This window comes from Pteropus medius, unplaced genomic scaffold, assembly GCF_902729225.1.
Source record: "Pteropus medius unplaced genomic scaffold, Ma_sr-lr_union100, whole genome shotgun sequence".
In the NCBI taxonomy this organism is placed as follows: domain Eukaryota; kingdom Metazoa; phylum Chordata; class Mammalia; order Chiroptera; family Pteropodidae; genus Pteropus; species Pteropus medius.
In genome coordinates this window covers 43008454-43033923 of record NW_024354875.1, presented here as the reverse complement: position 1 = coordinate 43033923, position 25470 = coordinate 43008454, and the positions used below count along the sequence as shown (strand labels likewise).

Here is a 25470-nt window from a genome sequence, read left to right as displayed (position 1 = left end):
TGGACTGGATCCCAGCCCTGCGTAGTTCTTTGGCGAACATCAGTAAAACCATGACGCAGTTGTTGCCCTTTTCGTTGTCCCCAGCTGGCTGCTGCCACTCGTAGAGGTTCGAAATGCCATATGCCTGGCCCATCCCGTGCAAAACCATTCTCGCTCGTCCCCTAGAGGAGCCGGGTGGGAAGCGGGGGCGGCTGGCGCGCTGAGCTTCTACTTCTTCGGGAGCAGGAGGAAGGGCCGGGAGCGCACGGGGGCAAATTCCCTCCGCCGCCCGCCTGGAGCCGTTCTAGGGGGTGGAATCACCCTCTCGGCTCGCGAGGAGCGAGACCGCGCGCGTAAGGCGCCTGCAGCGGCGCAGAGGTGCCAGCAGGGGGCGCGAGCCGCCGGGCCACCCCCGGGGCTAGAGGCTGGTGGTCCGTCCCAGGGCGGGTGTGCGGCGAGGCCGCGCTGTCCTCTCCCCTGCCTCCACTCTCACCTCGTCACCTCCCCACCCCCACCCCCTGCAGGCCCCCGAGGTGCGCGGCGCAGGCGCGGAGCGAGGTGGTGAGTGTGGTCGCGGATCTTGGGCCTGGGGCCTGGCGGGCAAGGCGTGGGGCGCGCGGGAGGGAGCGGGGCCTGCCCGGCGGCGTGCCCGGGAGCGCGAGGTCCAGAGCGGCGCCGCCGGGAGCCCGAGGCTGGGGCTGCGCGGCCCCTCCGCCGGCGCTCGGGCGCCTCGGCCGCTGCCGCCGCGGAGCTGCGCTCGGGCTGGCCGGGCGGGCCCCGGGGACCTGGTGAGTGTGAGGCGGGGGCGGGCCGGCCGGGCGCTGGGCTGCTGCGCGGACCGCGGGCATGCGGGCGCAGCTTCCAACGGGAGCGGGCAGGAAATTGAGGACGGCGTCTTTTAAAGCGAAACGCTGCCTTGGTTTTATGGCGGGATGGCGGTCCCCTCCCCCATCCCGAAGGCAGTTCCATACCCTGCGGAGGACGCCGTCGCCCGGGGTCTTCCCGGCCCCTGCTGCTTTTTTCCTTATGGCGCTTTAGTGTCAGGGCTTGGGAGTCTCCGCTAGTCGCCAGGCCTAGCTGTGGCCGTGCGTGGCGCTAGGGTGAGGCGGCTAGAGTCGGGCGACTTCTGCCTGTCCCACGGATGAGCATGTCCCGCGGCGTCTGGGCTCCAGAGGCCTGTCGGTGCCACGCTGGCCCTCCGGCCCCGCCAGGAGGCATGGTGACCCTCCCGCAGCGCATCCCCGCGCTCGAGCCGCAGCCGTAGCCAGCAGGCGTGGGTCCAGGCACTCGTGTCTCCCGCTGTAGTCTAAGCCACTCTTTAGGGTGCTTCTAGACCCCTTTTGGTTTTGTTTTTGGTACAACTTAGGCATATGAGTGATTTGAAGCATTTATCTCTGCAAAGAGCTAAAGATTTGTACTTCAGCAAGGACTGACAATAAGTTGTTGGACATTTAAGTGGATTCTAGTTCAAGCTCTCCTGAAACATTTTTGTGTTTACATTTTTTCATCAGGGAAACATATACTTATTTTAAAAGGGGTGAAAAAGACTGCTTCTAAAACTTTAGTATAAAAATATAGCTTTTTATTGTAAATGCTTTTATACCCATTAGAAAGAATATTTACATTGCATGAAAGGCCTTAAAAAAAGCTTATTCTATTTGATGTAAGTGCTGACTGCCTATTATGTGTAGTCTGTTTTGTGCATAATATTCTTATTGTTGAAAAACAGGTGTAAAGATGCTGGCATGTATTTTGTAACTTGCTTTTTAAAAATAAATGTTTTGTGTGTCATCTCATTTTTGTAAATGTAGAATGTATATGCATACCTTGGCATAGGAAAATATCTAGATGTGTGTACTCTCAAATGTTAACTGGTTTATCTGGGTGAATGAATTCTACGTAATTTAATTAATTAAAAAATTTTTTCCTATTTTTTTCTGCAGTGACATGTATACATCTGTAATGTGTTTTTAAGTGAGGGAGGGGGACTGAGTGATAAACTGTATGTGATTCAGAATCTTACCCATGAGAGAAGCAGTGAGCAAATGACATCTCTGAGTAAAGAGCCAAACTTCTTCATCGGGGCAGTTATGTGTACAAAATGCATAAAAGCATTTGCTGAAATGACGAATGGTTAGCATTTCTGGCCTCCAGTGGGCATTTTACCATCTTGTGGAAAGGAGATCTGATAAGCATTTGGTTATTGCTCAGCACCAAGTAGGTGTCAGATCTTTTCTGACCAAGATGATCCTATTCCTTTCGCCTGACATTCTGACTTCAGGCCAGCTTGCAACATTAATTTTAGTGCCATGCTTGTTTTTGTTTTTGTTTTTGTTTTTGTTTTTTACTTTTTTATCCTTTGTGTTTGAAAAAATTGGAAAAGTATTCTGAAATGTCAGAGGCTTCTTTTAATATGCTCTGCTGACAATTTTCAGTGTTCGCCGATACTCTCTGAGCCTTTAGAACATGAAGTGTAAAGTTTTTGGCCATAAAAATTCTGGAAGTGTACAAAAGCAGTGTTAGGAATAAATCTTGAAATTTTAGTTTATTACATAAATATGAAAACAGCTTTTCTTGACTTTTGAATGCACTTGATTGGGATGGGCTCAAGAAATGAGCTATTTTGTTAGGTAAGATATTATATATATTGATATGATTTTTATAAATCTCGTGGTTGTCAGTTTCTTTGGATGATTTCCTTCCCCTCCTACCAGTTGGTGGCTGAATAAGAACTGGAAGCAAGATGTAACTTACTGGTTGGTAATAGCAGTTAGAATTTACTTACGCAGTTATTCAAAACCCAGGAGTTAGAAGACATGCTTTTTGATCTCTGGTTCTGCCAACTTAGTTGACTTGACTTTCAGTGAGTCTGTTTCCTCATCAGTAAAATTGGGGTGGGTTTGATAGTAGCCCCTGTATATATTTCAGAATTGTTGTGAAGATCAAATAAAATAAGGGTTAGGAAGCTGATCAAGAAACTAAAAAGCACTCTTATTATTGTGTGATCACGATATACCCAGAACTTAGTGAAGCAACAGAAATAGTATGTGCACCTCAAGTTCCTCACCACTAAAAATAAGATGGTCTTGGTAATGATGCCAAATTCTACCTGCTGTATATCATCTTGTTGATAAGAAAAGCAGCATATAAAGCCAGAGAAAAGCTCTTTTTCTGACATTCTTTACTTTCCCACTGCTACAGTGGAAAGAACAGTAATCTGAAATGGAAGAGGTAATTCTGATTCTGACAGTAATCTATTACTTGATTTTAAAGCTTGGGCTTTAAAATTAATTAGATATTTGTTCATATCCCAACCTTACCACTTACTAAGTATCCCCTTGACTTTTCTATGCCTCAGTTTCAGTATCAATACCAAAGCGTAAATAACAATTTTGAGAGTGTCGTGAGTTTTGCATATCGTACTTATTCATAGGATTAAGTAAATGCACAGCCTGATACATAATTGCTGATCAATAAGTGACCATTATTCTTCAATTGTTAAATAATCCATAAGGACTTAAACAGTTAAAAGTCTGTGATTTGGTGTTTGCTTACATTATATTTGCTTTCATTATGGCTGAATAAATTAATGTAGATTTGTATTCCTATTTTGGTGTCAAGATGTAGCTTTAGAAGGTAAATTAATTTCAAAGAAATGACATTTATACGTACTCATATTTGTCAATATATACAATTTTTAGTATTTAGTATGTTCAACAGAATATTATATTTGAACTAATTCTATATAACTTTCCAGTTGATTAAAGATCTTGGTACCGTTGTATTCTTGAGTCTCAGAAATGAACTGCATTTTTGCTTATATGATTTCTGTCATGTTTTTCCTACAGGCATTTTTTACCATCTGTGAAAACTTCCCTGTAATTTATTTTTCATCAGTCCCATATTAAGAATTGTACCAAGTAAGTAGAATGTGGTAAAACATATGAGTCACTTTCATAACAGTCCACGAGAATTTAATTGCACAATGGTTGCCATACTTGTTTTGTTCTCAATAGAATGTTGAATGTGACCTCATAAGTAAGAAAAGGATTTTTTCTTGAAAATTGTATTTTGAGTTTCTGTATGATGTGTATTTTTCCTGGAAGCCAGGGGATCAGTATAAATTTGGGAAAATATTTTTTAAGGAAGCATATCCACCTTTTGCTTGAAAACTGTTTCAAAATATTCCCAATTGTAAGAAATGTACCTGTTTTATTCTTAATATGGCGTGATAGGCTCGATTTATTTCTTTATAAAAAATAAACATAAGACTTACTGTAATTATTCAGTAGATATCGCAACTACATCAGCATTTGAAAAAGAGTTCTCAACCTCAATACCAAAACAGAAATTGGTATCCTGCTTTTGAACTTGATCAGAAAAATAAATCCAAAATATAAACAGAGAGGCATTTCTTAACATTTTTCTTATGAAGTAAATTTTCGCATAGTACATACATTTCTTACTGCCAATAAATTCTTTGGTTAGAAGGAATTTTTACAACAGTATTAATAATAGTTATTTGTAACATGTTTGTTAAATTCTTCCATTTTTAGATTGAAAAGATATGAATGAGTATCCTAAAAAAAGAAAAAGGAAGACTTTACACCCTTCTCGTTATTCAGGTCAGTGATTTATTTTCAAGTTGAGCTGTGGATTAATTTTCATGCAATTGTATTCCCATCTTATTTTCTCATAAATCATTGGATAAGAGTTCAATATCTGGGTCAACTTTTAGGTAAAAGAAAACTTCAAATAAATTCTCTGAATATATATTCTTCATTGTCTACCATGTGCTAGGCACACATCAGAACTTACAGCCAGTATTTAATCCTTACAACTTCAGGGTTTATAGATGTTTAAAGTTAAATATCCAAAGCTGTATACTTACCCAGCATTTTTGAGATTTGCCTGTGTGCTTCTCAAGTTTGTGCTTAAGGCACTGTTAACTATAAACTTGTTGGAAGATATTTTATATCATTTACATATTTTCCATCATTACAGTAATGTATCTTGTACATTACTTTCAGAAATGTGACCTTCCATTTTGATTGTAAAGTTTTAGATCTTTTGATTGAGATTGGCTCTGCTGACTTGGCAGAGAGGTCTTGGTGGTCATCTGTAAATAATATACCTCACATACATAAACTTGGGCCAGTCTCAGGCATTCCTCTTAGCCCACCCAACCTACACATTCTTCATATTTGAGGAAATTAAGCCTGGTTTACTACTTACTGTCCCCTCCCAGTCAAGACTTGAAATGACTATATTCAGAAGCCCCAACTGGTCCTCAGACCTTTTCCCCTATGCATTATGCTTTCTCTACAGTATGTAGCAGATCTTCTTGGTAGTTAATGCAGTGTTTTTTGCAGTTAACATGTTAATTGCATATTTATATTTTGTGAGATTCTGACAATAAGGCAAATGTATCCTTGTGTGCTTTAAAGTATTTTATATTGTATAATTTGTGGTTCTTTCAAAATTCAGTGTAATATCAGATCTAAAATATAAAAGCTATCAGAATTTAGGGACATAGTAGTAGTTTACTGCACATACTAGGAAAATTTATATATGTTAGATAAGGGAATAGCTAATTAAATGTATATGTATTTTCCGTGCTTGAAATTTTTAAAATTTTATTTTATGTTCAGATTCCTCTGGGATAAGCAGAATTGCAGATGGATTCAATGGAATTTTTTCTGATCATTGTTATAGTGTCTGTTCTATGAGACAACCAGACTTAAAATATTTTGAAAACAAAGGTATATCTAATATTTTCCAAAATGTTTTTATTTAAATTGCTTTTATGTTTTCATTTATTCTCTATTTTAAAATGTGGGCGAGTTATGATTTCAAAATGAGCAAGTGTTTAAATTTGTTTAAATGTTAGAAAACAAAAGTTTTATATGAAAGCAAGTAAGTGAATTTTAATTTTTAACATTATTTTGGATATATAAATAAAAAGCACATTTTCTTAAATCTATTTTAGTTGGCTAGGAATTGGCAGCAAAGCAGAAGTGACCCAGAGTTGGGAGCGTTTATGGTGAAAGGTTAAAAATAGTGTTACACACAGTCCTTCCACTCAGCTATACCTTTCAGTCTGGAGGGCTAATAGAAAGAAAGAACAGAAGGTGAAGGGTCTGGGCTGAGGGAATAAAGGCTTTATTCAAACAGTATTTTAAACTTAAAATTCCTAAGTAACTTTAAAAAGTGTATTCTTGTCCCAATGGGGCATGGAAGCAAAATCATTTGCTCGTTTAGACAGATTTTCTGTGTCTGATATATGTAACATCTTTTCATGGCAAAAACTATGTCTTTAGTTTCTGTTGGAATTCAAGTTATACTTAAAATATTTGGTGCTCTTGTGTTATAATAAGTAATGTTTAATGCTTCAATATAAATAATTAATGTTTTTCAAAATCCTTTTTACAGATGATGATTCTGATACAGAGACATCAAATGACTTGCCAAAATTTACAGATGGAATCAAGGCCAGAAACAGAAATCAGAACTATCTGGTTCCCAGTCCTGTACTTAGAATTCTAGACCACACTGCCTTTTCTACAGGTTAGGAAAACTATAAGTAATAGCATTTACATATTGTGTATAGATCAATGAAGAAATAATGCATAAAATAAATGTTTTGCTAGTTATTTATGTAATAGGTCTTCTTTAGTAATAGTAATAATAGGCTTATTTTATTTTTCAGATAAATCTGCTGATGTTGAAATTTGTGATGAAGAATGTGACTCACCTGAATCAGTCAACCAACAGACTCAAGAGGAGAGTCCTATAGAAGTTCATACTGCTGAAGATGTTCCAATTGCTGCAGAAGTGCATGCAATTTCTGAAGATTATGACATAGAGACAGAAAACAATTCCTCTGAGAGTCTCCAAGACCAAACTGATGAAGAGCCACCAGCTAAACTTTGCAAGATTCTTGACAAGAGCCAAGCTTTGAATGTGACTGCCCAGCAGAAATGGCCTTTACTGAGAGCTAATAGCAGTGGCCTCTATAAATGTGAACTTTGTGAGTTCAACAGCAAATATTTTTCGGATTTAAAGCAGCATATGATCCTGAAGCATAAACGTACTGATTCAAATGTGTGTCGAGTATGCAAGGAAAGTTTCTCTACCAACATGCTTCTGATTGAACACGCCAAACTGCACGAAGAGGACCCATACATTTGTAAATACTGTGATTATAAGACAGTAATTTTTGAGAACCTCAGCCAGCACATTGCAGACACCCATTTTAGTGATCACCTTTATTGGTGTGAGCAGTGTGATGTACAGTTCTCCTCAAGCAGTGAACTCTACCTGCATTTCCAGGAGCACAGCTGTGATGAACAGTACTTGTGTCAGTTCTGTGAACATGAAACAAATGACCCAGAAGACTTGCATAGCCATGTGGTAAATGAACATGCATGTAAATTAATAGAGTTAAGTGACAAGTATAACAATGGAGAACATGGACAGTACAGCCTTTTGAGCAAAATTACCTTTGACAAATGTAAAAACTTCTTTGTATGTCAAGTATGTGGTTTTCGGAGTAGACTTCATACAAATGTTAACAGGCATGTTGCTATTGAACATACTAAAATTTTTCCTCATGTTTGTGATGACTGTGGGAAAGGCTTTTCAAGTATGCTAGAATATTGCAAACATTTAAACTCACATTTATCTGAAGGGATTTATTTATGTCAATACTGTGAATATTCAACAGGACAAATTGAGGATCTTAAAATTCATCTAGACTTCAAGCATTCAGCTGACTTACCTCATAAATGTAGTGACTGCTTGATGAGGTTTGGAAATGAAAGGGAATTATTAAGTCACCTTCCAGTCCATGAGACAACTTGATTATTCTCTTTAACTTCCATAATGTTAATGTAAAATAATAAATATGACTTTTTTAGAGACGTTAAAATGGATTATTTTAAACAATTTATGAGAATTGCCTTTAACAAGATTTTTTAATTGTCCAATTTTCTTGGCTTTGCTACATTTTTTAGTATATAATTATATCCTAAATTTGGTCTTTTCAGTGCACAGGAGTTCATGGTAGTTTGAACGACTCCTGGTGACTATCATCCTGTTTCTTGCATGTGCTCTGATTTCATGAATTAATAAGAAACAGATGTACTAAAGAAACTAGTTTTCCTTCTGTAACCTTAGGTGCTATTAACTTCTTTAAACTCAAGACAAGCTCAGTTTTTCATGTAGGAAGTCGTTAAACTGCTGCACTACCAGCACTAAAATCCAACATAAATACAGTTAAGTCCACTTACATTCCCATTAATAAGAACCCAGACCATCCTTTCGCATTTCCCATTAGTAATCATCTCCAGCGTAATCACTGTACTCTCTATCTGTGTGATTCTTTTAATAACACTAGAAAGTCGGTGTTATAGTAGAAAGATCTGGTTTTCTTGTTGGTCTTTTTCTTTCATAACATTTCACAACTCCTTACCTGTTCACATTTCATTTTCAGTTATGCACCTACAAAGTGATGCCCAAACTTATGATGTCAAATCATTTATTGACTGAGAAAACCCACCAATGTATTAACATAGAATTAGGAAGGTCTGGGAGATAAAGGATTGCTGGTGTGAAAATGTATGCTAGTGTCTTGTGGCTACCATAATGAATTACCACAAACCAAGTGGTTTAAACAACAGAGTTTTATTGTCTCAGTTCAAGAGCCTAGAAATTCAAAATCAAAATGTTGGCATAGTTCGTTCCTTCTGAGGGCTGTGAACAAAGGATCTGTTCCCAGCCTTCCTCCTTGGCTAAAAGATGGCTGTTTTCATGTTCACATGGTGTTCTCCCCATATGCAAGTCTGTCTCCAAATTTCCCCATTTTACAAGGACATCAGTGATATGAATTAGGGCTCTTCCTAATGACCTCATTTTAACTTGATAAATATTTTGAGTTACTGGGCCCAGGACTTCAACATATGAATTGGGGGGAGGGAAAGAAAGATACAACCACAAAAGCAACTTCTTAACTAGCAGTATCAAGAAGAATTGTGTATCACTGGCTTTAAATTTAATGAACACTGTAGCTAACAATATTGTTTTGGAATATTGATATAGTTGAAGAAACATTTATGACCTATGGTTTTCCCACTTTAAATACCATGAGAATTTAGTCTATTTTGAGAATGGTGGCGGGAAAAAGTATTTTCAAAACCTATCATTTTTATCTTTACTATTTTTTTTACATGGATAACATTTTCTATTTTACTTTGTACACATAAATATTACCAGTAAACACAGTTGATATAGAGATGGACCGATGACTTTAAAAATGTTTTAAGAGAATTTAGGGGGTTGTATAAAACTAGCCATTTAATGGCTCAACTAATGACAGATATAGAAACTTGTATTTAGGAGGGGAAAATTATTCAGGAGTAAACTGAAGGCCTTGGTTCCTGACAATGCCCCCCTGGCTTTCGATGCCAAAACCATTTGTGCAAAATCCCTGTCAGGAGAAATAGGATGAAGTGATTGGCATGTGCCAGTGTGGATGGTGGCTAGCCCGTGATAAAGGAGCAGGGATGGTGACTGGACCCCAGACTGGTGGCTGCAATCATACGCAGGACCCAGGGTGGAACAGCAGCCTGGGGAAGTCATATCTTCAGTGCACTCAAAAACCCATTTTTCTAAACTTTTCTAAAGTTTTCTAAATTTTTCTATACTTCTCTCAAACAGTGTATCTTTAATATTTTGTCACATATGCATAGCTGTATTCCTAGAAACTACCATTCCATCTGATTAACTTTCGAGGCAGGGCTGGCTGATAAAATATTTTCTAGAAGACTTAAAATCATAGTTTAAATTAGAAGAGAACCTTAGAAACCATCTGGTCTAAGCCCTCTAGTTTCTGAGTTTCTCGTAGAAAGAAACTTAGGTTGTTATTAGGTCAAGGTCACAAAACAGTTATAGCATACAGGAGTGAATCCAAGTTATTTGACTTCTAGTCAAGTGATGTTTCCATTACAGCATGTTACATAAAAATCTAAGCTTTGTCCTTGGGATGTTTTTCATGACTACTTAACTTAGCCATTCAGTTGCCTTCTTGGTAATTGTTTTTATACTTTTTTGATATATGTCCAAGTCTAGGAATTTGATTTTCAGGAAACAAACTTAAGTAATGCCTTGGTGGGTTTTTAAAAATTCTGTATTTTAATTGCTTTCATTTCATCAAGTGTTAGTAATCAGACTGTATGAAACTGAAAAGATTAAATCCAAGTTTTAGAAATATAATTTTGTGCTTTCTGATGAATCTGCAGCTTGAGGCAACATCCCACTGACAGCTTGTCCAATAAAATCTTTTGGCTTTGACTCAGCTTTCAGATAAATCTGACTGACTATAAAATTGCTGAGGTACCTGGTCTATATTTTTAGCTTAACAAACTTCTTTGGAAAAACAAACCTACCTAAAAGGAAATTTTTCTAACTACTTCCGGTTTTCTCCCTCTCAAAGACAGGCTTATCCACTGTACACTTTGTGACTTGAACCATGATTCAAGTGTGAGAAACCAACTGATAGTGATGTTTATTTGCACTACAATAGAATTCTTGGCAGCAGTAAACAGTGCTGATGAGTTTTCTTTCCTTGCTTTATCTTCATCTTGCAATGAGTTATTACTTTTGAAATTCCAAAGCATTTCCCTTGTATTTGGGGAATTTGAAATTCCCTAAAATTTCAAAGTGATTGTGTACTACTCACTAGCCTCTCTTCCTACTTGTAAATTTGCCAGTTTAACCATTTTAAATCGCCTGTCTTAGATTTCTCTGAATGTATATCATGACATATTAACCAGTTGCTCAGTTTCACTGGGCCTGTAGCAGGTTGTTAAGTGATTGCTGAATTGTGGGAAGATAAAGTATACTTAGGCTGTTTTCTTCCAATAGATTAACACTATTCCTAATTTTTAAATCTGGTTTACAAAGCATTGAATTTCTTAATTCCTGGCACTTTACCATAAACCTTAATTTATTTCCTCAATCTTACTACATTATGCAACTAGTTTAATGTAATTCTCAAACTACTGTGATTAATTTTAAAGGAATATTAATGCCTAAAAAACACTAAGTTACGTAAATTTGAAAAAACTAATAAAATCAAATGGCCACAATCCTCTTGGGAAGCGGATTGGCTTACCAAAAAACTCAATACTTATTAAGAATTTAAGTGAAAATAAATAGTTAAGGCCAAATGTTAATGAAGAAGTAAATTTGGTTAGGTTACCCGACAAGTAACAGTCTCATGCCTATTAATTAAAAATAAAATTTGGGGGTAACTTTGCCTGTAACTTTCAGTTCTGATGACTGACGATACAGAGTATCTACAGGAGAATTTTTATTCACAGCTTTGAGTTTATGGACTTACATACACTTCTTGTATTGGTCTAGCTTTACATAAATTAATCTTTTAAGACATTAAAACCTAAGTGAAAAAATATGTACATTTGTGGTGTAAAATATAAATTCACAAAGCTAAAAGTTGTCACATGTAATTTACATGTTTATATGAAGTTATATGTTCAGTTTGTAAGTTTAAAAACAAACTTTTAGAAGCCTAATTAGAGTTGTTTGGAGTCTGCTTCCTACTAGAGATTTAAAAATAGTTTTCTCCATAAAGACTTCCCATTTTAAAGCGTGAATCACCACAACTTTTTATTAAGTTCATTCTCCTTAATAACCCTACCTGAACCCAAAATAAATCACATTTCTGAAAAGTAATTTCTTCATTCTAAAAACAACAATTTTCTCACATTGCTAAATAAGAATATTGTATTATCTACTAGTCTAATCCCATACCTTAAGAGAGATGGTTATTTCAACAGCTTTTAAAAGATATTTTGTTATTACAACCTTTAAAAGTTTATTATTTATTTTTGGTTTTAAATAAGCAAATGAATATAACCTGGATAATCTTTTTTTCTTGCTAAAAATATTGAACTGAATGAATTATATCCTGAAAAATTTAATGAAAAGTATCTTTTGAATGAAACCCCAGTTTTCTAGTTTTTAATATCCTGATGGTATCCACTGCTGAAAAACATTACAATTGGAAATAATTGATACTTTTGCCCTTACTCTTCAGAGTAAGCTGAGATCAGGAATTGGAAACATACCTATCAAATGTGATTTCTGGTAGGTAATTATTTTTTTCTTTTTTAATCCTTGCCTAATGGCCATTCACCATGCTGTTCTAAATTTTGGTTGGCAGAAATTGAGACTATTGAATTCTGTTTTCCTATCTACCCTGTTCATTTTATTTAGGGTTACCTCTATGGCATTATTCATGTTTATAAAACATTTTCTTCAAACTATATTCTGTGGCTGATTACCCTCATCTTTGCAACTCTTCCTCACTTTACGTGGGTTTTCAGAAAGTCTCAAAGATTAAGTCTTCCCAGTTAACAAGATGAGAATGGATTTTTCTCTAATTCTTCCTTCTCTTCTTTGAACTGTGTTAAAATAAGTTACTGTCTTCACACTACATACCATATCGCTTGCTTTTATACCTTGTAAATATTTTATGTATTCTTGTCTAATAGTTTGTGCTGAATTTATAAATTTCAATGTGTCTTTTAAGCAGAATATCATTGCACAGATCTTTTTAAATAATTCTTTATGGTTACAAGAGTATGGTTAAGTTCCTTATGGCACTAATCCAATGTTCTTTAGTGAACAACTAAAATGCTAAAGTAGAGAAACTAACCTAGAATGACAGAATGTTAGCCTGGAGGGTACCTCAGAGATCATCTAATCCAGACTCATAAAGTGTACAATATATTTTATTTTCATGGTTGTAAATTCCACGTTGTAAAATTTAACTAGTACATCAAATGTGATTCATGAATATTTTTACTTAGGACAAAATGAATGTTTTAAGAAAAAAGCATCCTGATTTAAAGAAAAACATGAAGTAAATAATAATGATACATGGACATGAAAAAAATGAGTAGGTGATACATGAATGACTGAAATTTGAGAATACAAAATTCTGATCTGAACTTGTTTATAGCTTAGAAAAATGGTTCTCTAACATTAGTTAAACTTTTAAGCTAGCACAAACAGGACTGCTAACTCCCCAACACTTTTCTAAGAATTTTCTTTAGAAAAAGTTAAAATGTGCCATTTTTTTTTTCATGTAATATATCAGATACCTGAAGAGAGAGAATGACATATTAGAGAGCCCTGGACCAGATCATATAAGACTTTGATTTCTAATCCCTGTTCACTAACTATAAATCGTGTGACTGTACCCATGAACAATAGATGTAATATTATTAAATTTTTCTCAAATACTCCATGGACTCTCTGCAACTCCTTAAAAATTTCTATTTTACTACTCTTCGATTTAACAGCTATGGAATATCTACTATCAAGCCATTTACTCGGGGTTACATAGATAAACTATGGTTCTTGTCCTCAAGAGAATTACCATACAGGGCAGGAAACTTTCTGTCACCTTTCTGAACTCCAATTCAGTTAGATATCAAATTGAGTGTCTTTTGTTTTTAAGTATTTGCTTAATGCACAATGCTACCATAAACATTCTTGTATGTGTTGAAGTGTTTTGGGTTTTTGGTTGTTGAGGGGAAGGCTTTTTTGTTGTTGTTTTGTTTTTGGTATACTTGTGATTAAATACTTCCAAAATGTTAAAAAGAACAGCTAAAGTTTATACTTCCATCAGCATATCATGATTCCCTACAACCTTATCAACAATTTCATACAACTTTTTAATTTTCTGCAAATCTGAGGGATATAAAGTAGTATGTTATAGTTTAAATTTGCATTATTTGATTACTAACAAGGTTGAAAATATCTTAATATGCTTATGAATCACTTTGGTTTTTCACTTTGTGAAATGCCTTTCTATATCCTTTGTTCATTTTTCTACTGGGTTTTCTGGTTAATTTTCAGAAGTTTTTTTATAAATTTTAAGTATTGGTCTTTGTTAACTACATACGCTGCAAAAAAAATGTCATCCACCTGTTACTGACGTCTTTTGTTGAACAGAAATCTTTAATGTAGCTAGATCATATTTTCCCTTTACAGGTTGTGCTTTCTGCATCTTATTTACAGAATCTTCTCTAATGTCAGAAAATTATTTTTCTACATTTTCTCCTAATAATTTTCTGGTCGTACCCTTCATGCTTACGTCTGGGTTTCTTTATGTGCAGCTATGATTCAAGTTTTATTTTTATTCATTCAAGTGAGCCAATTTCCCCAGTATTATTTGTTAGATAATGCATCTTCCCCCAGTGATTCATGATACCAATTTCACAATGTATCAACTCTTCATGGGCTGTATCTGTATTCCTTATATTCTTTTGTTCGTTCCTGCAACAGTATCACATGCTTTAACAGTAAGAACATGCTTTAACTATTATGGCTTTGTAATTTGTGCTAATATCAGAAGTGTGAATTTGTTCTCTCCGCTCTTCTTTTTGAGAACTGCTTTAGCTTTTGGTGACTTTTCCTTCCTTGTCAATTCAGAATTAGTTCCAATTCCATCTAGAGTCTTGTTGGAATTACATTAAAATCTTTCCTTTTGTAAATATTGTATATTTCTCCATTTACTAAGGTTTCTTTTTAATGTTCTTTTTAATTTTTTCATAAAGGTCATATGCAGTTTTAAGTAAATTCTTAGTTTTTTACAGTTTTGGTTGCTTTGACATGCTTATTTTCTAATTGGTTATTACAGGTATATAGGAAGGCTTCTGATTTTTTAAACATTGGGTTTTGTATATGGAAACCTTGTAAGGTTTTAGTCTTAGTTCTAATAGGGTCTTTGTTCAATTTTTAATGTACAGAATTTGTCAGTACTTATAATAAGCAGAAGTAGCAATAGCCGGCATTGCTTTTTTGTTCCTTGTCTTGGATGTAAGACTCCTAAAGTTTCCCCAAGAAGTACATTTAATGCAGGTTTTTGTAGGTGGCCTTTATCAAGTTTCTTAGTTTTCTTTTCTTTTCACACCTACAGCACCCGGTATTTCTAGGTGGTCTCCCATCCAAGTACTAACCAGGTCTGACCCTGCTTAGCTTCCAAGATCAGACGAGATCAAGCATGTTCAGGGTGGCATGGCCATAGACCTTAGTTTTCTAAGAACTATATTATATGTAGGTAAAAACATTAGCAATGACTATTTCCGCATCTATTGAAATAAACATGTGTTTTCTCCTTTAGTCTACTATTATAAATTACACTGGATGATTTTCTGATGTTATTTTTCTATCCCTAGGAAAACTTGACAAAAATTTTTTGAATATAATGTTGGATGCAGTTAGCTAATATTTCATAGATGTTTGCCTTTAGATTCATAAGTGTGATTTTCTTTACTTATACCTTCTATCCAGTGTGGTGTCAAGGTTATTCCAGTCTTATAAATTGGGGTGTTTCTTCTCCTGTTCTATACTCAGCAAAAGACCTGCATAAGAGTAATCTTTTCTTTAAAGATTTGGTAAAAAGTTACCTTGAAAATCATCTACGCCTGGCTTTTTTAATATGGGAAATTGCCATTTTAATTTTTGAATGCTTATTGGTTTATTCAAGTTTTCTTTTTATCTTGGGCAAACTTTGGTATTTGATGGTTTCCCAGAAATCTTACACTTGATATGTTTTCAAATGTATTAGCATTTATCATATTATATATCTAGAGTTATTTCCCCTTTGGTTCATGTCTCCCCTCATTTTTGACATTCAGTAACAGATATGACAGCCTTATGTCAAATTTATAATTTTTTGAATAATTAAATTTGTTTTTGTAATCTCTTTGTTTCACCTTTTATATTTTAATTTTTTTCTTCTTTATGTTTACTCTGCTGGTTTTTGCCTATGAGTCTGTTCCACAAAAAAGAAAACCAGTGGATTAAATTCTTATTACTTATTATACTAAAACATTTATTTTTATAATTTATAACATGCAATGTCACCTTTGTTTTAAAGTATACTAATTATACTAAACATGTAATTATTATTTACAGAACTAATAAAGGGATCCATCATGATTTTAAAAATTCAGACAATATAAATAAAGTAAAAGATCCCTTTGACATCCTCTATGCTCAAAACTGATTTGAGTGGTTAAGGGTTCCATATAGCTATTAAGTGGCATAGCCTAGATTTAGACTGAGGACTTCAGATTTCAAGGTCTGCAGTTTTCCATTAAAATATTTCTTCAATACATATTTGTTGAACAAACATATGAATATCTCAAGGGTGGTGAATGCTTTCACCCTCTAAATGCTGGTCGATGCTTGAAATTCATCCTTAAAATTTCATTTCTTTTTGCTAAATGCCTTAACACCCTTGTAAATTATAGTGCTTATCAGTTAGGATTGTTATTAGTGTTATTTATGTTTTATTAAGAATTAAAAACATAATATATTACATTTTTCTCATTATATACAGGCTCAATGCAGAAAATGTGAAAACAGGCAAGTATAAAGGAAAAATCACATCACCATCCAGATGTAAAATTTATGTATTACATATGATTTACAAACATTTTTATATACTGTGGTAATATGGTGAACATTTCTCTATGTTAAGTATATTTTTAAAACAAACTTTAATAAGTATGTCATATTCCATCCTGTGCATGTACCATAATTTATTCAACCCATCTCCTATAGAAGAACACTTGGATTGTTTCCAATTTTTCATGATTTTTAAATAATATTTTGATTATTATATATTTGTATTTTTGAATATATTTATTTTATTGTATATTTATAGCTAATATCTGTCCACATGTTTCTTTTCCTAGGATTGCTGGGTGAAAAAGCCTTCACATTATAAATTTTTAATCTTTTTGCCAAATAGCTCATAACAATGTGTCAGCTTGGAGACTGTATAAGTACCCGGTTATTCAACCAAACACTAATCTAGGTGTTGCTGGGAAATTATTTGTCATTAAAATCTAGTCAGTTGACTTTATGTAAAGGTAATCTGGGTGGGCTAATCCATTCAGTTAAAAGGCTTTAAGAGTAGAACTAAGGTGTTCCTGAAAAGGAATGCTGTCATAAACTGCAGCTCTTGCCCAAGAATTCCCATTCTGTCCTTACTGATGGCTTGCTGTACATATTTTGGATTTTCCTCACAATCACATATCCCAATTCCTTGCAATAAATTTCTTACCCTATAAACCCTGATACACACTGAAACTATCCTGCCAGCAGAGTATGAGACTGCTCTTGATCATTTGCATCATAATGTGAAGTTTTTAGATAAACAGACAACTTTTGATAGATCACAATTCCAAAGATTCCTAGCAGAAATGATTAACATACTGTGTTTATGTATGTGTTTTTTTGTCTATGGTGTGGAGAGAGTGGGGAGAGGAGATATGGGATTAAAAAACATAAAATACAGTGAAGTTAAATGATTCCAGCTTATTTCGCAATTATGTCTAGAGCATTAAGTATATTGCTAATGTTAAAAGCCATTTTTTTAATGGAATGCCTCTAATTCCATCAATGAATTGGGTCCTTTAATTAACATCGTGTGGACTCTCTGTATAATCCAGAACCCACAAATCAACCAAAGTAACCTTTTAAAATATAAATCAGATATTACTCCACAAGCTTAAAACAGAAAGATATTGCACTTAGAATAAAATGTAAACTTCTGATCTTGGCCTATATAATTTTACACCTTCCTTTCTAAACTTATTTCCCCCAATCTCCTTTTCCCTCACTTCATCCAGACATACTGGCCTCTTTTCTTTTCATCAACCATACCACTCTCTTTCCTGTGGACCTGTAGACTTCTCTGTGTCCCCCTAATTTGGGCACTCTTCCTCCAGTTATTCCAAGGATTGGCTTCCTGGGAAAAGTAAGTTAATATTACTTCCTCAGAAAGGACCACCCTGTGTGGCTCAGTCTTCTACTTTTTCCTTCAGATAGTCTATCCTGTTGCCATTTTTTCTTCTCCAGAGTGTAAGCAAAGTCTGAAATGATCTGATTTACTGCATTTGCTTTTGATATTCACCTATTCTAACAGAACAATATTTATCAGACTTATTATATGCACAGCACTGTTTTAAGCACTTTACATGCTATTAACCTGTTTAATTTTCACAAGAACCCATAAGGTAGGTATTATTAGTACTCCAATTGTATAGATGAAGTACCTGAGGCTCATGAAGATGAAGTGGCATCACTTGCAAAACTGCCATCTCACTTGCCAGCTCTAGAAAAAATCCCCGGGACGTTGTGTTGAACCATGTACAGACCGGCAGCAGCAGCAGCGCCTCAAGAATGTTAGAAATTCACACTCTCAGGCCTCACCTCTAGCCCAATGAATCAGAATTTGCAGTTTAACAAGATCCCCAGGTGATTCCCAAGTAAAAATTTTGAGAAGCACTAGGCAAGGACACATCAATTTCCTAAGTCTCACCTTTAATTCAACACACACACACACACACACACACACACACACACACACTCACTCACTCACTCACGGCTGTGCTCCAAGCCCAGAAAGCCAACTGCATAGAAAAGAGAGTAGTGGAGAGGTCAAAAGGTTTTCCATTATGCTGTTGGCCCAACAAGCAAGAATCCCTCTTGTCCCGTAGCCCCAAGCCCGCCTCACCCCACCTCCTTTTAGCATTCCTTGACTAAACTAGCCGTTGGCCGCTACCTATGACTAGGCTGGTCAGAGCTTTAGAAACACTGAAGAGAGAAGAGAGGGGGGAAAACAGAAGCTGGGCGGCTGGGGGGTGAACAGCAAACCATTGCTCTGTACCATTCCCTGCCCACAAGCCTTGCCTTCGGCCCTTAACAAAAATGGCGCTCGACATAGGTGCACTTCCGGCAACAGAGCCAAACAAAATCGCGTAGGGCAACAGAACGGAAGTGGCCACCTTTTTGGCACTCCTGCTACTTCTTTCCCCCGCCCCATCCTCCCTTAAGAGGATGAGGCGGCCTGAGGGCTGTGGCTGAACTGCATTTGCTGGGTGACAAGTCGGAACTAGGACCTTGTGAGTGCCCTCTGTCTTGGCCGCTGGCCGTTTTACTTCTCTCGAGGTGACCTTCAGGCGGCCAGGGCCTGGATTGGGGAGTCGTGCGCCGAGTGTTCTGTGACGAGGCGCCGCCGCGGTCCTGCGGGAAAGGAGCGAACGAGCTGGGCCTGCGGGGGCTCCGGCCCGCGGATCCCGCGAGGCCGGAACCCGGGGCGTGGGGAGCCCGGTCCGGCGCACGCGGGGCGGTGGTGGGGGCTGGCCCCCGCTCTGCCAGCAGGGCTCTCGTGCCCGGTGTGGGAGGTGTGGAAGGCCTTTCCTCAAGGTATGTGGTTCTTACCGGCTGAACCGGGTCGTTGCCGTCACCCTGCCTTTCCCATGTAGCTTCTTCGTTCAGTGGGTTCTTGATCCTCTGGAATGCTCAGCCTTCCTTATGGCCACTTAGCTGCATTCTTCACATACACACCAGGGTTGGACTGTTGTTTAAACATTTTTGCTTGGTGTCTTTTTCATGAAAAGCTGCCTGAAAAATTTTTTTGCTAAACTTCCATTTCTTGTAGTTCTTGGTACTTTGGCTGGAAACAACAGTGCTCGATTTAAGCCTTGACTTATTTGTTGTGATGAGAATTTCTTCTTTCTAAACGTCAGTATTGAATTACGATCTTGGAATTTTATTTCTTCACTCTATGTATCCACCTCCACTCACAGAGCTCCAGGTGGAGAAACTTAATAACTTACTGTTTGTGAACTTGGCTTCATCTCACTAATCTTGTTCCGTGATATACTTAAGGGTCACATGTCAAAGTTAGCTTCAGTTAGTTTCATCTTCACCAAAAGGAAATAAAGTAGAAATTGCAACCAAGATTTTGGCCAATGGAGTTCACTTATTTTAGTGGAATGCCACTCAAAAGAAGTCTGACTAAAACAGTTCTCCCCAAAAAGCAATTATCTCAAAGAGTTTTGGTAGTTTAATTTTTCATTGAGGAGTTAATCAGTATCGCTGCCAAGTGTTTTTAATTTGCAGGTGTTTGTGATCCAGTTTAATTTGTGCACGTCTAACTTCATTTTTCCTCCTAGTAGCATAATGGCAGAAACTGCTTCTCCACTGAAGCGCTTTGTGCTGGCTAAGAAGGCAATTACTGCAATCTTCGACCAGTTACTGGATTTTGTTACTGAAGGATCATATTTTGTTGAAGGTTAGTTTGTCTAAATTTTTAAAGTAATTACTGTTGAAAATATACAAATGTGCATTATTCTTTTAACCTTAGTTACTGAACACATATATAGGGCATTGTGTTACATATATATTAGAGATGACATTACAAATAAAACTCATTTCTGCCCTCCAGAGGAGGAACATTAAATGATATTAATGACAACTAAGAAATAAGTGCTTGTATGTGAGGCGCTATTCTAAGCACTTTATTAACAACTCATTTTATATTCATTATACATAATATAAATTAATTTAATTATAATTAAATTGGATAAATTTAATTTGAATTATATTATTTCTTAACTCATTTCGGTAACATTAATACCCATTGAATCTTCATATCAACACTGAGGCGCAATTTTAATTACTCTCATTTTAAAGATAAAAAAAAAACCAAGATTCAGAAAAGTCAAGCAACTTTCCCAAAATCAAACAGCTAGTAAATGCCCAGACTAAAAATCTGGCAGCCCATGTTTAACGATTATACTTATCTCCTCCCCAACTCAGCAGTTAAGCCAAGATCTCAGACCTGTCTTATTCTCTCAAATGAGGCTGGGATGCTGTGGAAAAAGGGTAAAAGTTTTTGTAAAATGACTGTAACCATTCAAACAAAGGTGGTAAGGAATGTCTAAACAGGAAATACTGCTTTAGAGATAACTATTGAAAACTTTTTCTGATTCTTAAGATTACATGACCTTCAAGGGTACAATGAAAAGGAAGGGATTCTGTAAACTTCTCTAGTGACAGTGGGGAAACATTTGGTAGGTTGGTAGAATTAAACTTTTTCCCTTGCCCATCCTAACCCTCCCTCGCCTGATTTTGACTTCCTTATGGGTAGCGATCATGCCTTATTATGGTATGTCTGTCACCAAATCAGACACAATTCAAGTTTTGCTGGAATGAGAAAAGAAAGTACTGGTATAGATTATGTTTCCAATTTGGAAAGAACTTGAACTGGCACAGTGACTTTGAATAGTATGTTATTATAAAAGAGTTGATAAGTGAAAATGAAGTTAAATGTAATATTTTATGTATAGCGAGCCAGTTACAAATTGAGCATTATGCTAGGAACTAGTAAATAGCAGCTTTAGATTCTGAATTTGATTCTGCTGGTTCTAGAACCTCAGAAAAAAATATTGTAAAAAAGACAAAGCAAATAAATTAGGAAGATCATGGAAGAGCAAGAATAAAATGAAAAAGCTGAATGTAATGATATTTAAGCAATCTTCACCAAATTTCACATATTTTATTAATGCACTTGAAAAGTATAATGAGATATGTAAAGTGTAAGTTGAATTAGATGAGCACTGGGTAAACTGTATCAGTGTTTGTCTCTCATTGGGACTATTCAGATAGTCAAATGAATTTCCATGTTTTTATGTGCAAAATGAGATGATAAATATAAAACTGTTAGCATGTGTATTCCTGAAATAGAAACAAAACTGAAAGGCATTTTTACTTTTCAAACCCAGGCTTTTTTCCACTTATCTCTATACTTGGAGGAAGGGAGATTGGAGCTAGGGGGTGGGATTCAATCTGCAATTCTTTTTTATGTGAAATGAGCTGTTTTGCTCCATCCCTGTGGGAAGCAGACAAGAAGCGATAAGGTAGCAAAGTCTGACCTAGCTTGTAGACCTTGACCCATATTTTTATTTCTTGGGGGTGCCTGTTTAGACTTGATTCTTTCTTACCACGTGGATCCCTGTTGTCAGCTCAAGATTTGAAGATCCAGTCAGGATGGGGACAATAATTGATGAATAGTAGGTTCTGATTTTTCTGTTCAGAAATACATTTTTGTCTTAGTTGGATATTTTGTATTTTTGAGGCCAAGGTGAATAATAGACACCTTTTTTAACTGGGCCCCTATAATTCTTAATAATTTTTAATTTTTTGGGCAGCATTCTTATGACCCATTGCAAGGAGGCATTCACATTTTATCAGATATTCAGATACAATGGGTATTGTTACTTTTCAAATGGCATATTAATATAGAACAAAACAAAAATATGTGCATATCTTAGGTATTCTATTGTATAATTAACTTAATATTTGTTTATATCATTTTTTCTGATACCATTTCAATTTCATAGCAACATACAGGAATCCAGAACTTGATCAAATAGCTACTGAGGATGATCTGGTGGAAATACAGGGGTATAAAAACAAGCTTTCCATCATTGGTGAGGTGCTGTCTCGGAGACACATGAAAGTGGCCTTTTTTGGCAGGTAAACCTGTATTATTTCTTCTCAAGAGTAGTTTCCAGAAATCAGCTTCTCTTGGTCATATCCCCATCTTTGTTTCTGATGTTTCAGTAAGTGATATTTTCTCTGCAATAGTTTCTGCCTGTGTTAATTGTTAAAGCTATTAGCATGTAAGGGAATTTGTTCATTTTAGCTCCCAGTATAAAATGAAACTTTATGAAGGTCAGTCATAAAGTTTTTATTTTTAAGGATGCTCATCTCTAAGAATTGGCTTCTTAGCCAATTATAAGAGTGGAAATACAGCTTATGATATATATAATTTGTGACTTCTTTAAGCTTCTGCTGATTATCAGGTGTGTCTTGCAAAAAAATTCTCAGCCTCATGATTCCCGGGGAGAGAATAGGAGGCACCATTCGTTATGTAACCATCTACTGTGATAGAGTGATCTCTGCCACAGCTTCTATATATCTTTAAGGCTCATTTGTTAACTACCTATGTACCATGTAGTCTGTTAGGCACCAGGAATGCAAAGACAATACTTAGGCCCATACTTGGTTGCTTAAGTATTGTGTGCTATGTACCAATGGAGGCATTTGTTTACTCACTGAACTAACCTCATAGGCCTTCTAAGCTATTTTTCATCCTAGGGCTTTAGCACTTGCAATTTCTTATGCCTAGAATTCTCTTTACCTTGTTCTGTCTATGTCTTGCTTCTTCTTAGTCTTCAGATCTCATCCTAAATGTTACTACCTCAGAAACTTTCCCTTATCACTCTATCTAAAGTATTCTTTCTTAGTTATTCTCTACTGAAGCACCCTGTTTATGGCTTTAAAACATTTTCACAGAGCTCTGTTTTGTTTGTTTTTATTGTCAGTTTTTCTCACTTGACCATACATTCAGGGCCTAACAGTCTAGGGTGAGGTAGGTCTATTAAAGAGGCCCTACCTCAGATTTGTGTGGAGTAGGAGTGGGAGGGAAGAGGCCTCCTGGAGAGGTGATGACTCAGTTGTCCTACTGGAGAAAGAGAAATAGGTATTTAACTGCATGTGAAAAAGGTTCAGCCCAGATTTAAGGAGATGGGTCATTAGACCACATCTTATGTTGGGTCAAGTGTCATAGAATTTGGGGCTGTGATTTCAAATTGCCATAAGAAATAAAGTTAGAAAAGGCAAGGATAGCTTTATGGAAAAGGTAGAATTTGCTTTCTGGTACTTTATTTTTCTGGGATGTACATTGCTAATATTTGTGTAAATCAAATTGTCAACTCTCATGAAAAATATAATCTGATGAAATTTTAACAAAATTTGAATTCTAGAAAAGTCAGTCTTAGACCCAGTGGAGGAACAAAGTATTTACTGTTACGTTTTGTTTTTCATGTTACATTTTGTATATTCATTCTTCAGGACAAGCAGTGGAAAGAGCTCTGTTATCAATGCAATGTTGTGGGATAAAGTTCTCCCTAGTGGGATTGGCCATACAACGAATTGCTTACTAAGTGTTGAAGGAACTGATGGAGATAAAGCCTATCTTATGACAGAAGGATCAGATGAAAAAAAGAGTGTAAAGGTATTATATATGACCTTAGCAACATAATGTATCTGAAACAATGCTTGTGTTCTTAAAAAACTATTTTATAAGATATCTGCATTTCTGGGGATGGAGGAACTATTAATGTATCTATTTATAGCTTTTAAAACCATCACTAATATTTTTAGTTCTCTAAAATTCTTTTGCTTCAGAGCTAAATTACTGGGTGAAGAAACCCTGTCCTTAACTTAAAATATAAGTAAATTAGAGTTGTAAGCTTATTAAGTTTTAAAAATAATGTTCCCAATGAAAAGAACATTATTGAAGTGCGTCATTGCTATTTAATCTTAAATACTGTCTTTTTAAAGAAAACTTTGTTTAAAAAAAGGATGAAGAAGTACAAATTAGTAGTTACAAAATAGTCATAGGGACATAGAATACAGCTAGGGAATATAGTCAATAGTATTGTAATGGCTGTGTGTATTGTAATGGGTGCTAGAATAATTGAGGGGATCACTTCATAAACTGTACTGTCTAGCCAATGTACTGTATACCTGCAACTAATATAAAAATTAAAAATTCGAGCCCTTAGAATTTGTTTTTGAAATATCTGTGCCTTTAGAAATTATCTTCAGAATATTTAGTAAACATATTTATGAATAAATAATATAGCTTTATCAGATAAGGGCCAATAGCAGTTCTTCATCTGTCATAAATTTCTTAAGGAATTCAGTGCCACTAGATTTCAGACACACAGAAAAAAATTGTATATAAGATGTCGACTGGAATGAAAGCAGCTGGTAAAAGCACTGACTATGGTTACTTTCTTTTAAGTCTTCTTTCCCACAAATGCAAAGATTCAGTGTTTGAAGTTCCATGCCATTTTAGTTTTTGGTAAAATGTAGGTGAATTCATGGGTCTGGTTTTTGTGTTGTGAGTTTACTGTTTCTAGATCAGGTAATGATCTGTGTAATACTTTTCAGATCAGTAGTGGGGAATAAATAAGATGGTGTATATGAAAATATTTTTCAAACTTTTAACCCATACAAATGAAGAAATCACATATTATGTAATCAAGATTTTTAGCAAATCAGAATTCGACCTGTGCTTTAGATCCTCAAAGTTAAGTGTGCTATGATATTTTTAAAGAGATCATTCATTTTTTCTGATTGGTGCTCTGTACTTTCAGTCCTCTTCCTTCTTGCCCTTTTACTTCACTCCTCTACTCCAAATTTAAATTTGTTTACTTAAAGGTGTAAATAGATTTTGAGTCTTGTGCTCTGATAGTTTACTTAGTAAAAGAAATGCAACAATAATAGCTAGTACTTTATTGGATACTTGGTATGTACCAGGCACAGTTCTAAATACTTACCACAGTTCGGTCAGATAGTTTAATTTAATTATCTTAATTTTATAGGTGAGGCAACAAGATTTTAGTACAGGTTTATAATTCTATCAAAAGGTTTATGAAAGCAAGCAGAAAAGAAAAAAACTACCTAACATTGTCACTATGGAGATTTATTTCAACCCTGATCCAGGACTATCGTGCTCATCTG

General features: G+C 36.0%; 2 protein-coding genes and 1 pseudogene across 6 annotated transcripts in view; 2 read left to right on the top strand and 1 right to left on the bottom strand.

The window, feature by feature from the left end:
• The first annotated feature begins 401 nt into the window (after nt 1-401).
• Nucleotides 402-13307, top strand: ZNF639 (zinc finger protein 639). Of its 2 annotated transcripts, none has more exons than XM_039855581.1 (6): nt 402-540; nt 3828-3899; nt 4536-4604; nt 5631-5741; nt 6412-6546; nt 6689-13307. In XM_039855581.1, the coding sequence occupies exons 3-6, from the start codon at nt 4547-4549 to the stop codon at nt 7840-7842; spliced, it is 1458 nt and encodes a 485-aa protein (XP_039711515.1). In that variant the 5' UTR covers nt 402-540; nt 3828-3899; nt 4536-4546; the 3' UTR covers nt 7843-13307. The 2 variants fall into 2 exon arrangements, with proteins under 2 accessions (XP_039711515.1, XP_039711514.1); XM_039855580.1 differs by lacking the exon at nt 402-540 and adding an exon at nt 625-767.
• Nucleotides 13308-14980: 1673 nt separating this feature from the next.
• LOC120597339 (uncharacterized) lies at nt 14981-15099 on the bottom strand (annotated as a pseudogene).
• Nucleotides 15100-18869: 3770 nt separating this feature from the next.
• The window catches only part of MFN1 (mitofusin 1), a 29431-nt gene continuing 22830 nt past the window's right edge, over nt 18870-25470 (top strand). Inside the window, exons 1-4 of one of the 4 annotated variants that reach the window (XM_039855727.1) lie at nt 18870-18989; nt 20049-20164; nt 22275-22410; nt 23791-23953. In XM_039855727.1, coding sequence (XP_039711661.1) covers nt 20053-20164; nt 22275-22410; nt 23791-23953 — 411 coding nt within the window. In that variant the 5' untranslated portion in view covers nt 18870-18989; nt 20049-20052. Of the gene's footprint in view, nt 18990-19159; nt 19294-20045; nt 20165-22274; nt 22411-23790; nt 23954-25470 lie in introns of those variants that run through there. The other 3 variants (XM_039855726.1, XM_039855729.1, XM_039855730.1) reach the window with 3 other exon arrangements.

Bases quoted from the DNA above. Each gene is read 5' to 3' on its own strand.
- ZNF639 (XM_039855581.1), top strand. From the start codon at position 4,547: ATGAATGAGTATCCTAAAAAAAGAAAAAGGAAGACTTTACACCCTTCT. The intron at 4,605-5,630 runs GTCAGTGATTTA...TTTTATGTTCAG, and splicing joins ACACCCTTCTCGTTATTCAG to ATTCCTCTGGGATAAGCAGA. The intron at 5,742-6,411 runs GTATATCTAATA...TCCTTTTTACAG, and splicing joins AAAATATTTTGAAAACAAAG to ATGATGATTCTGATACAGAG.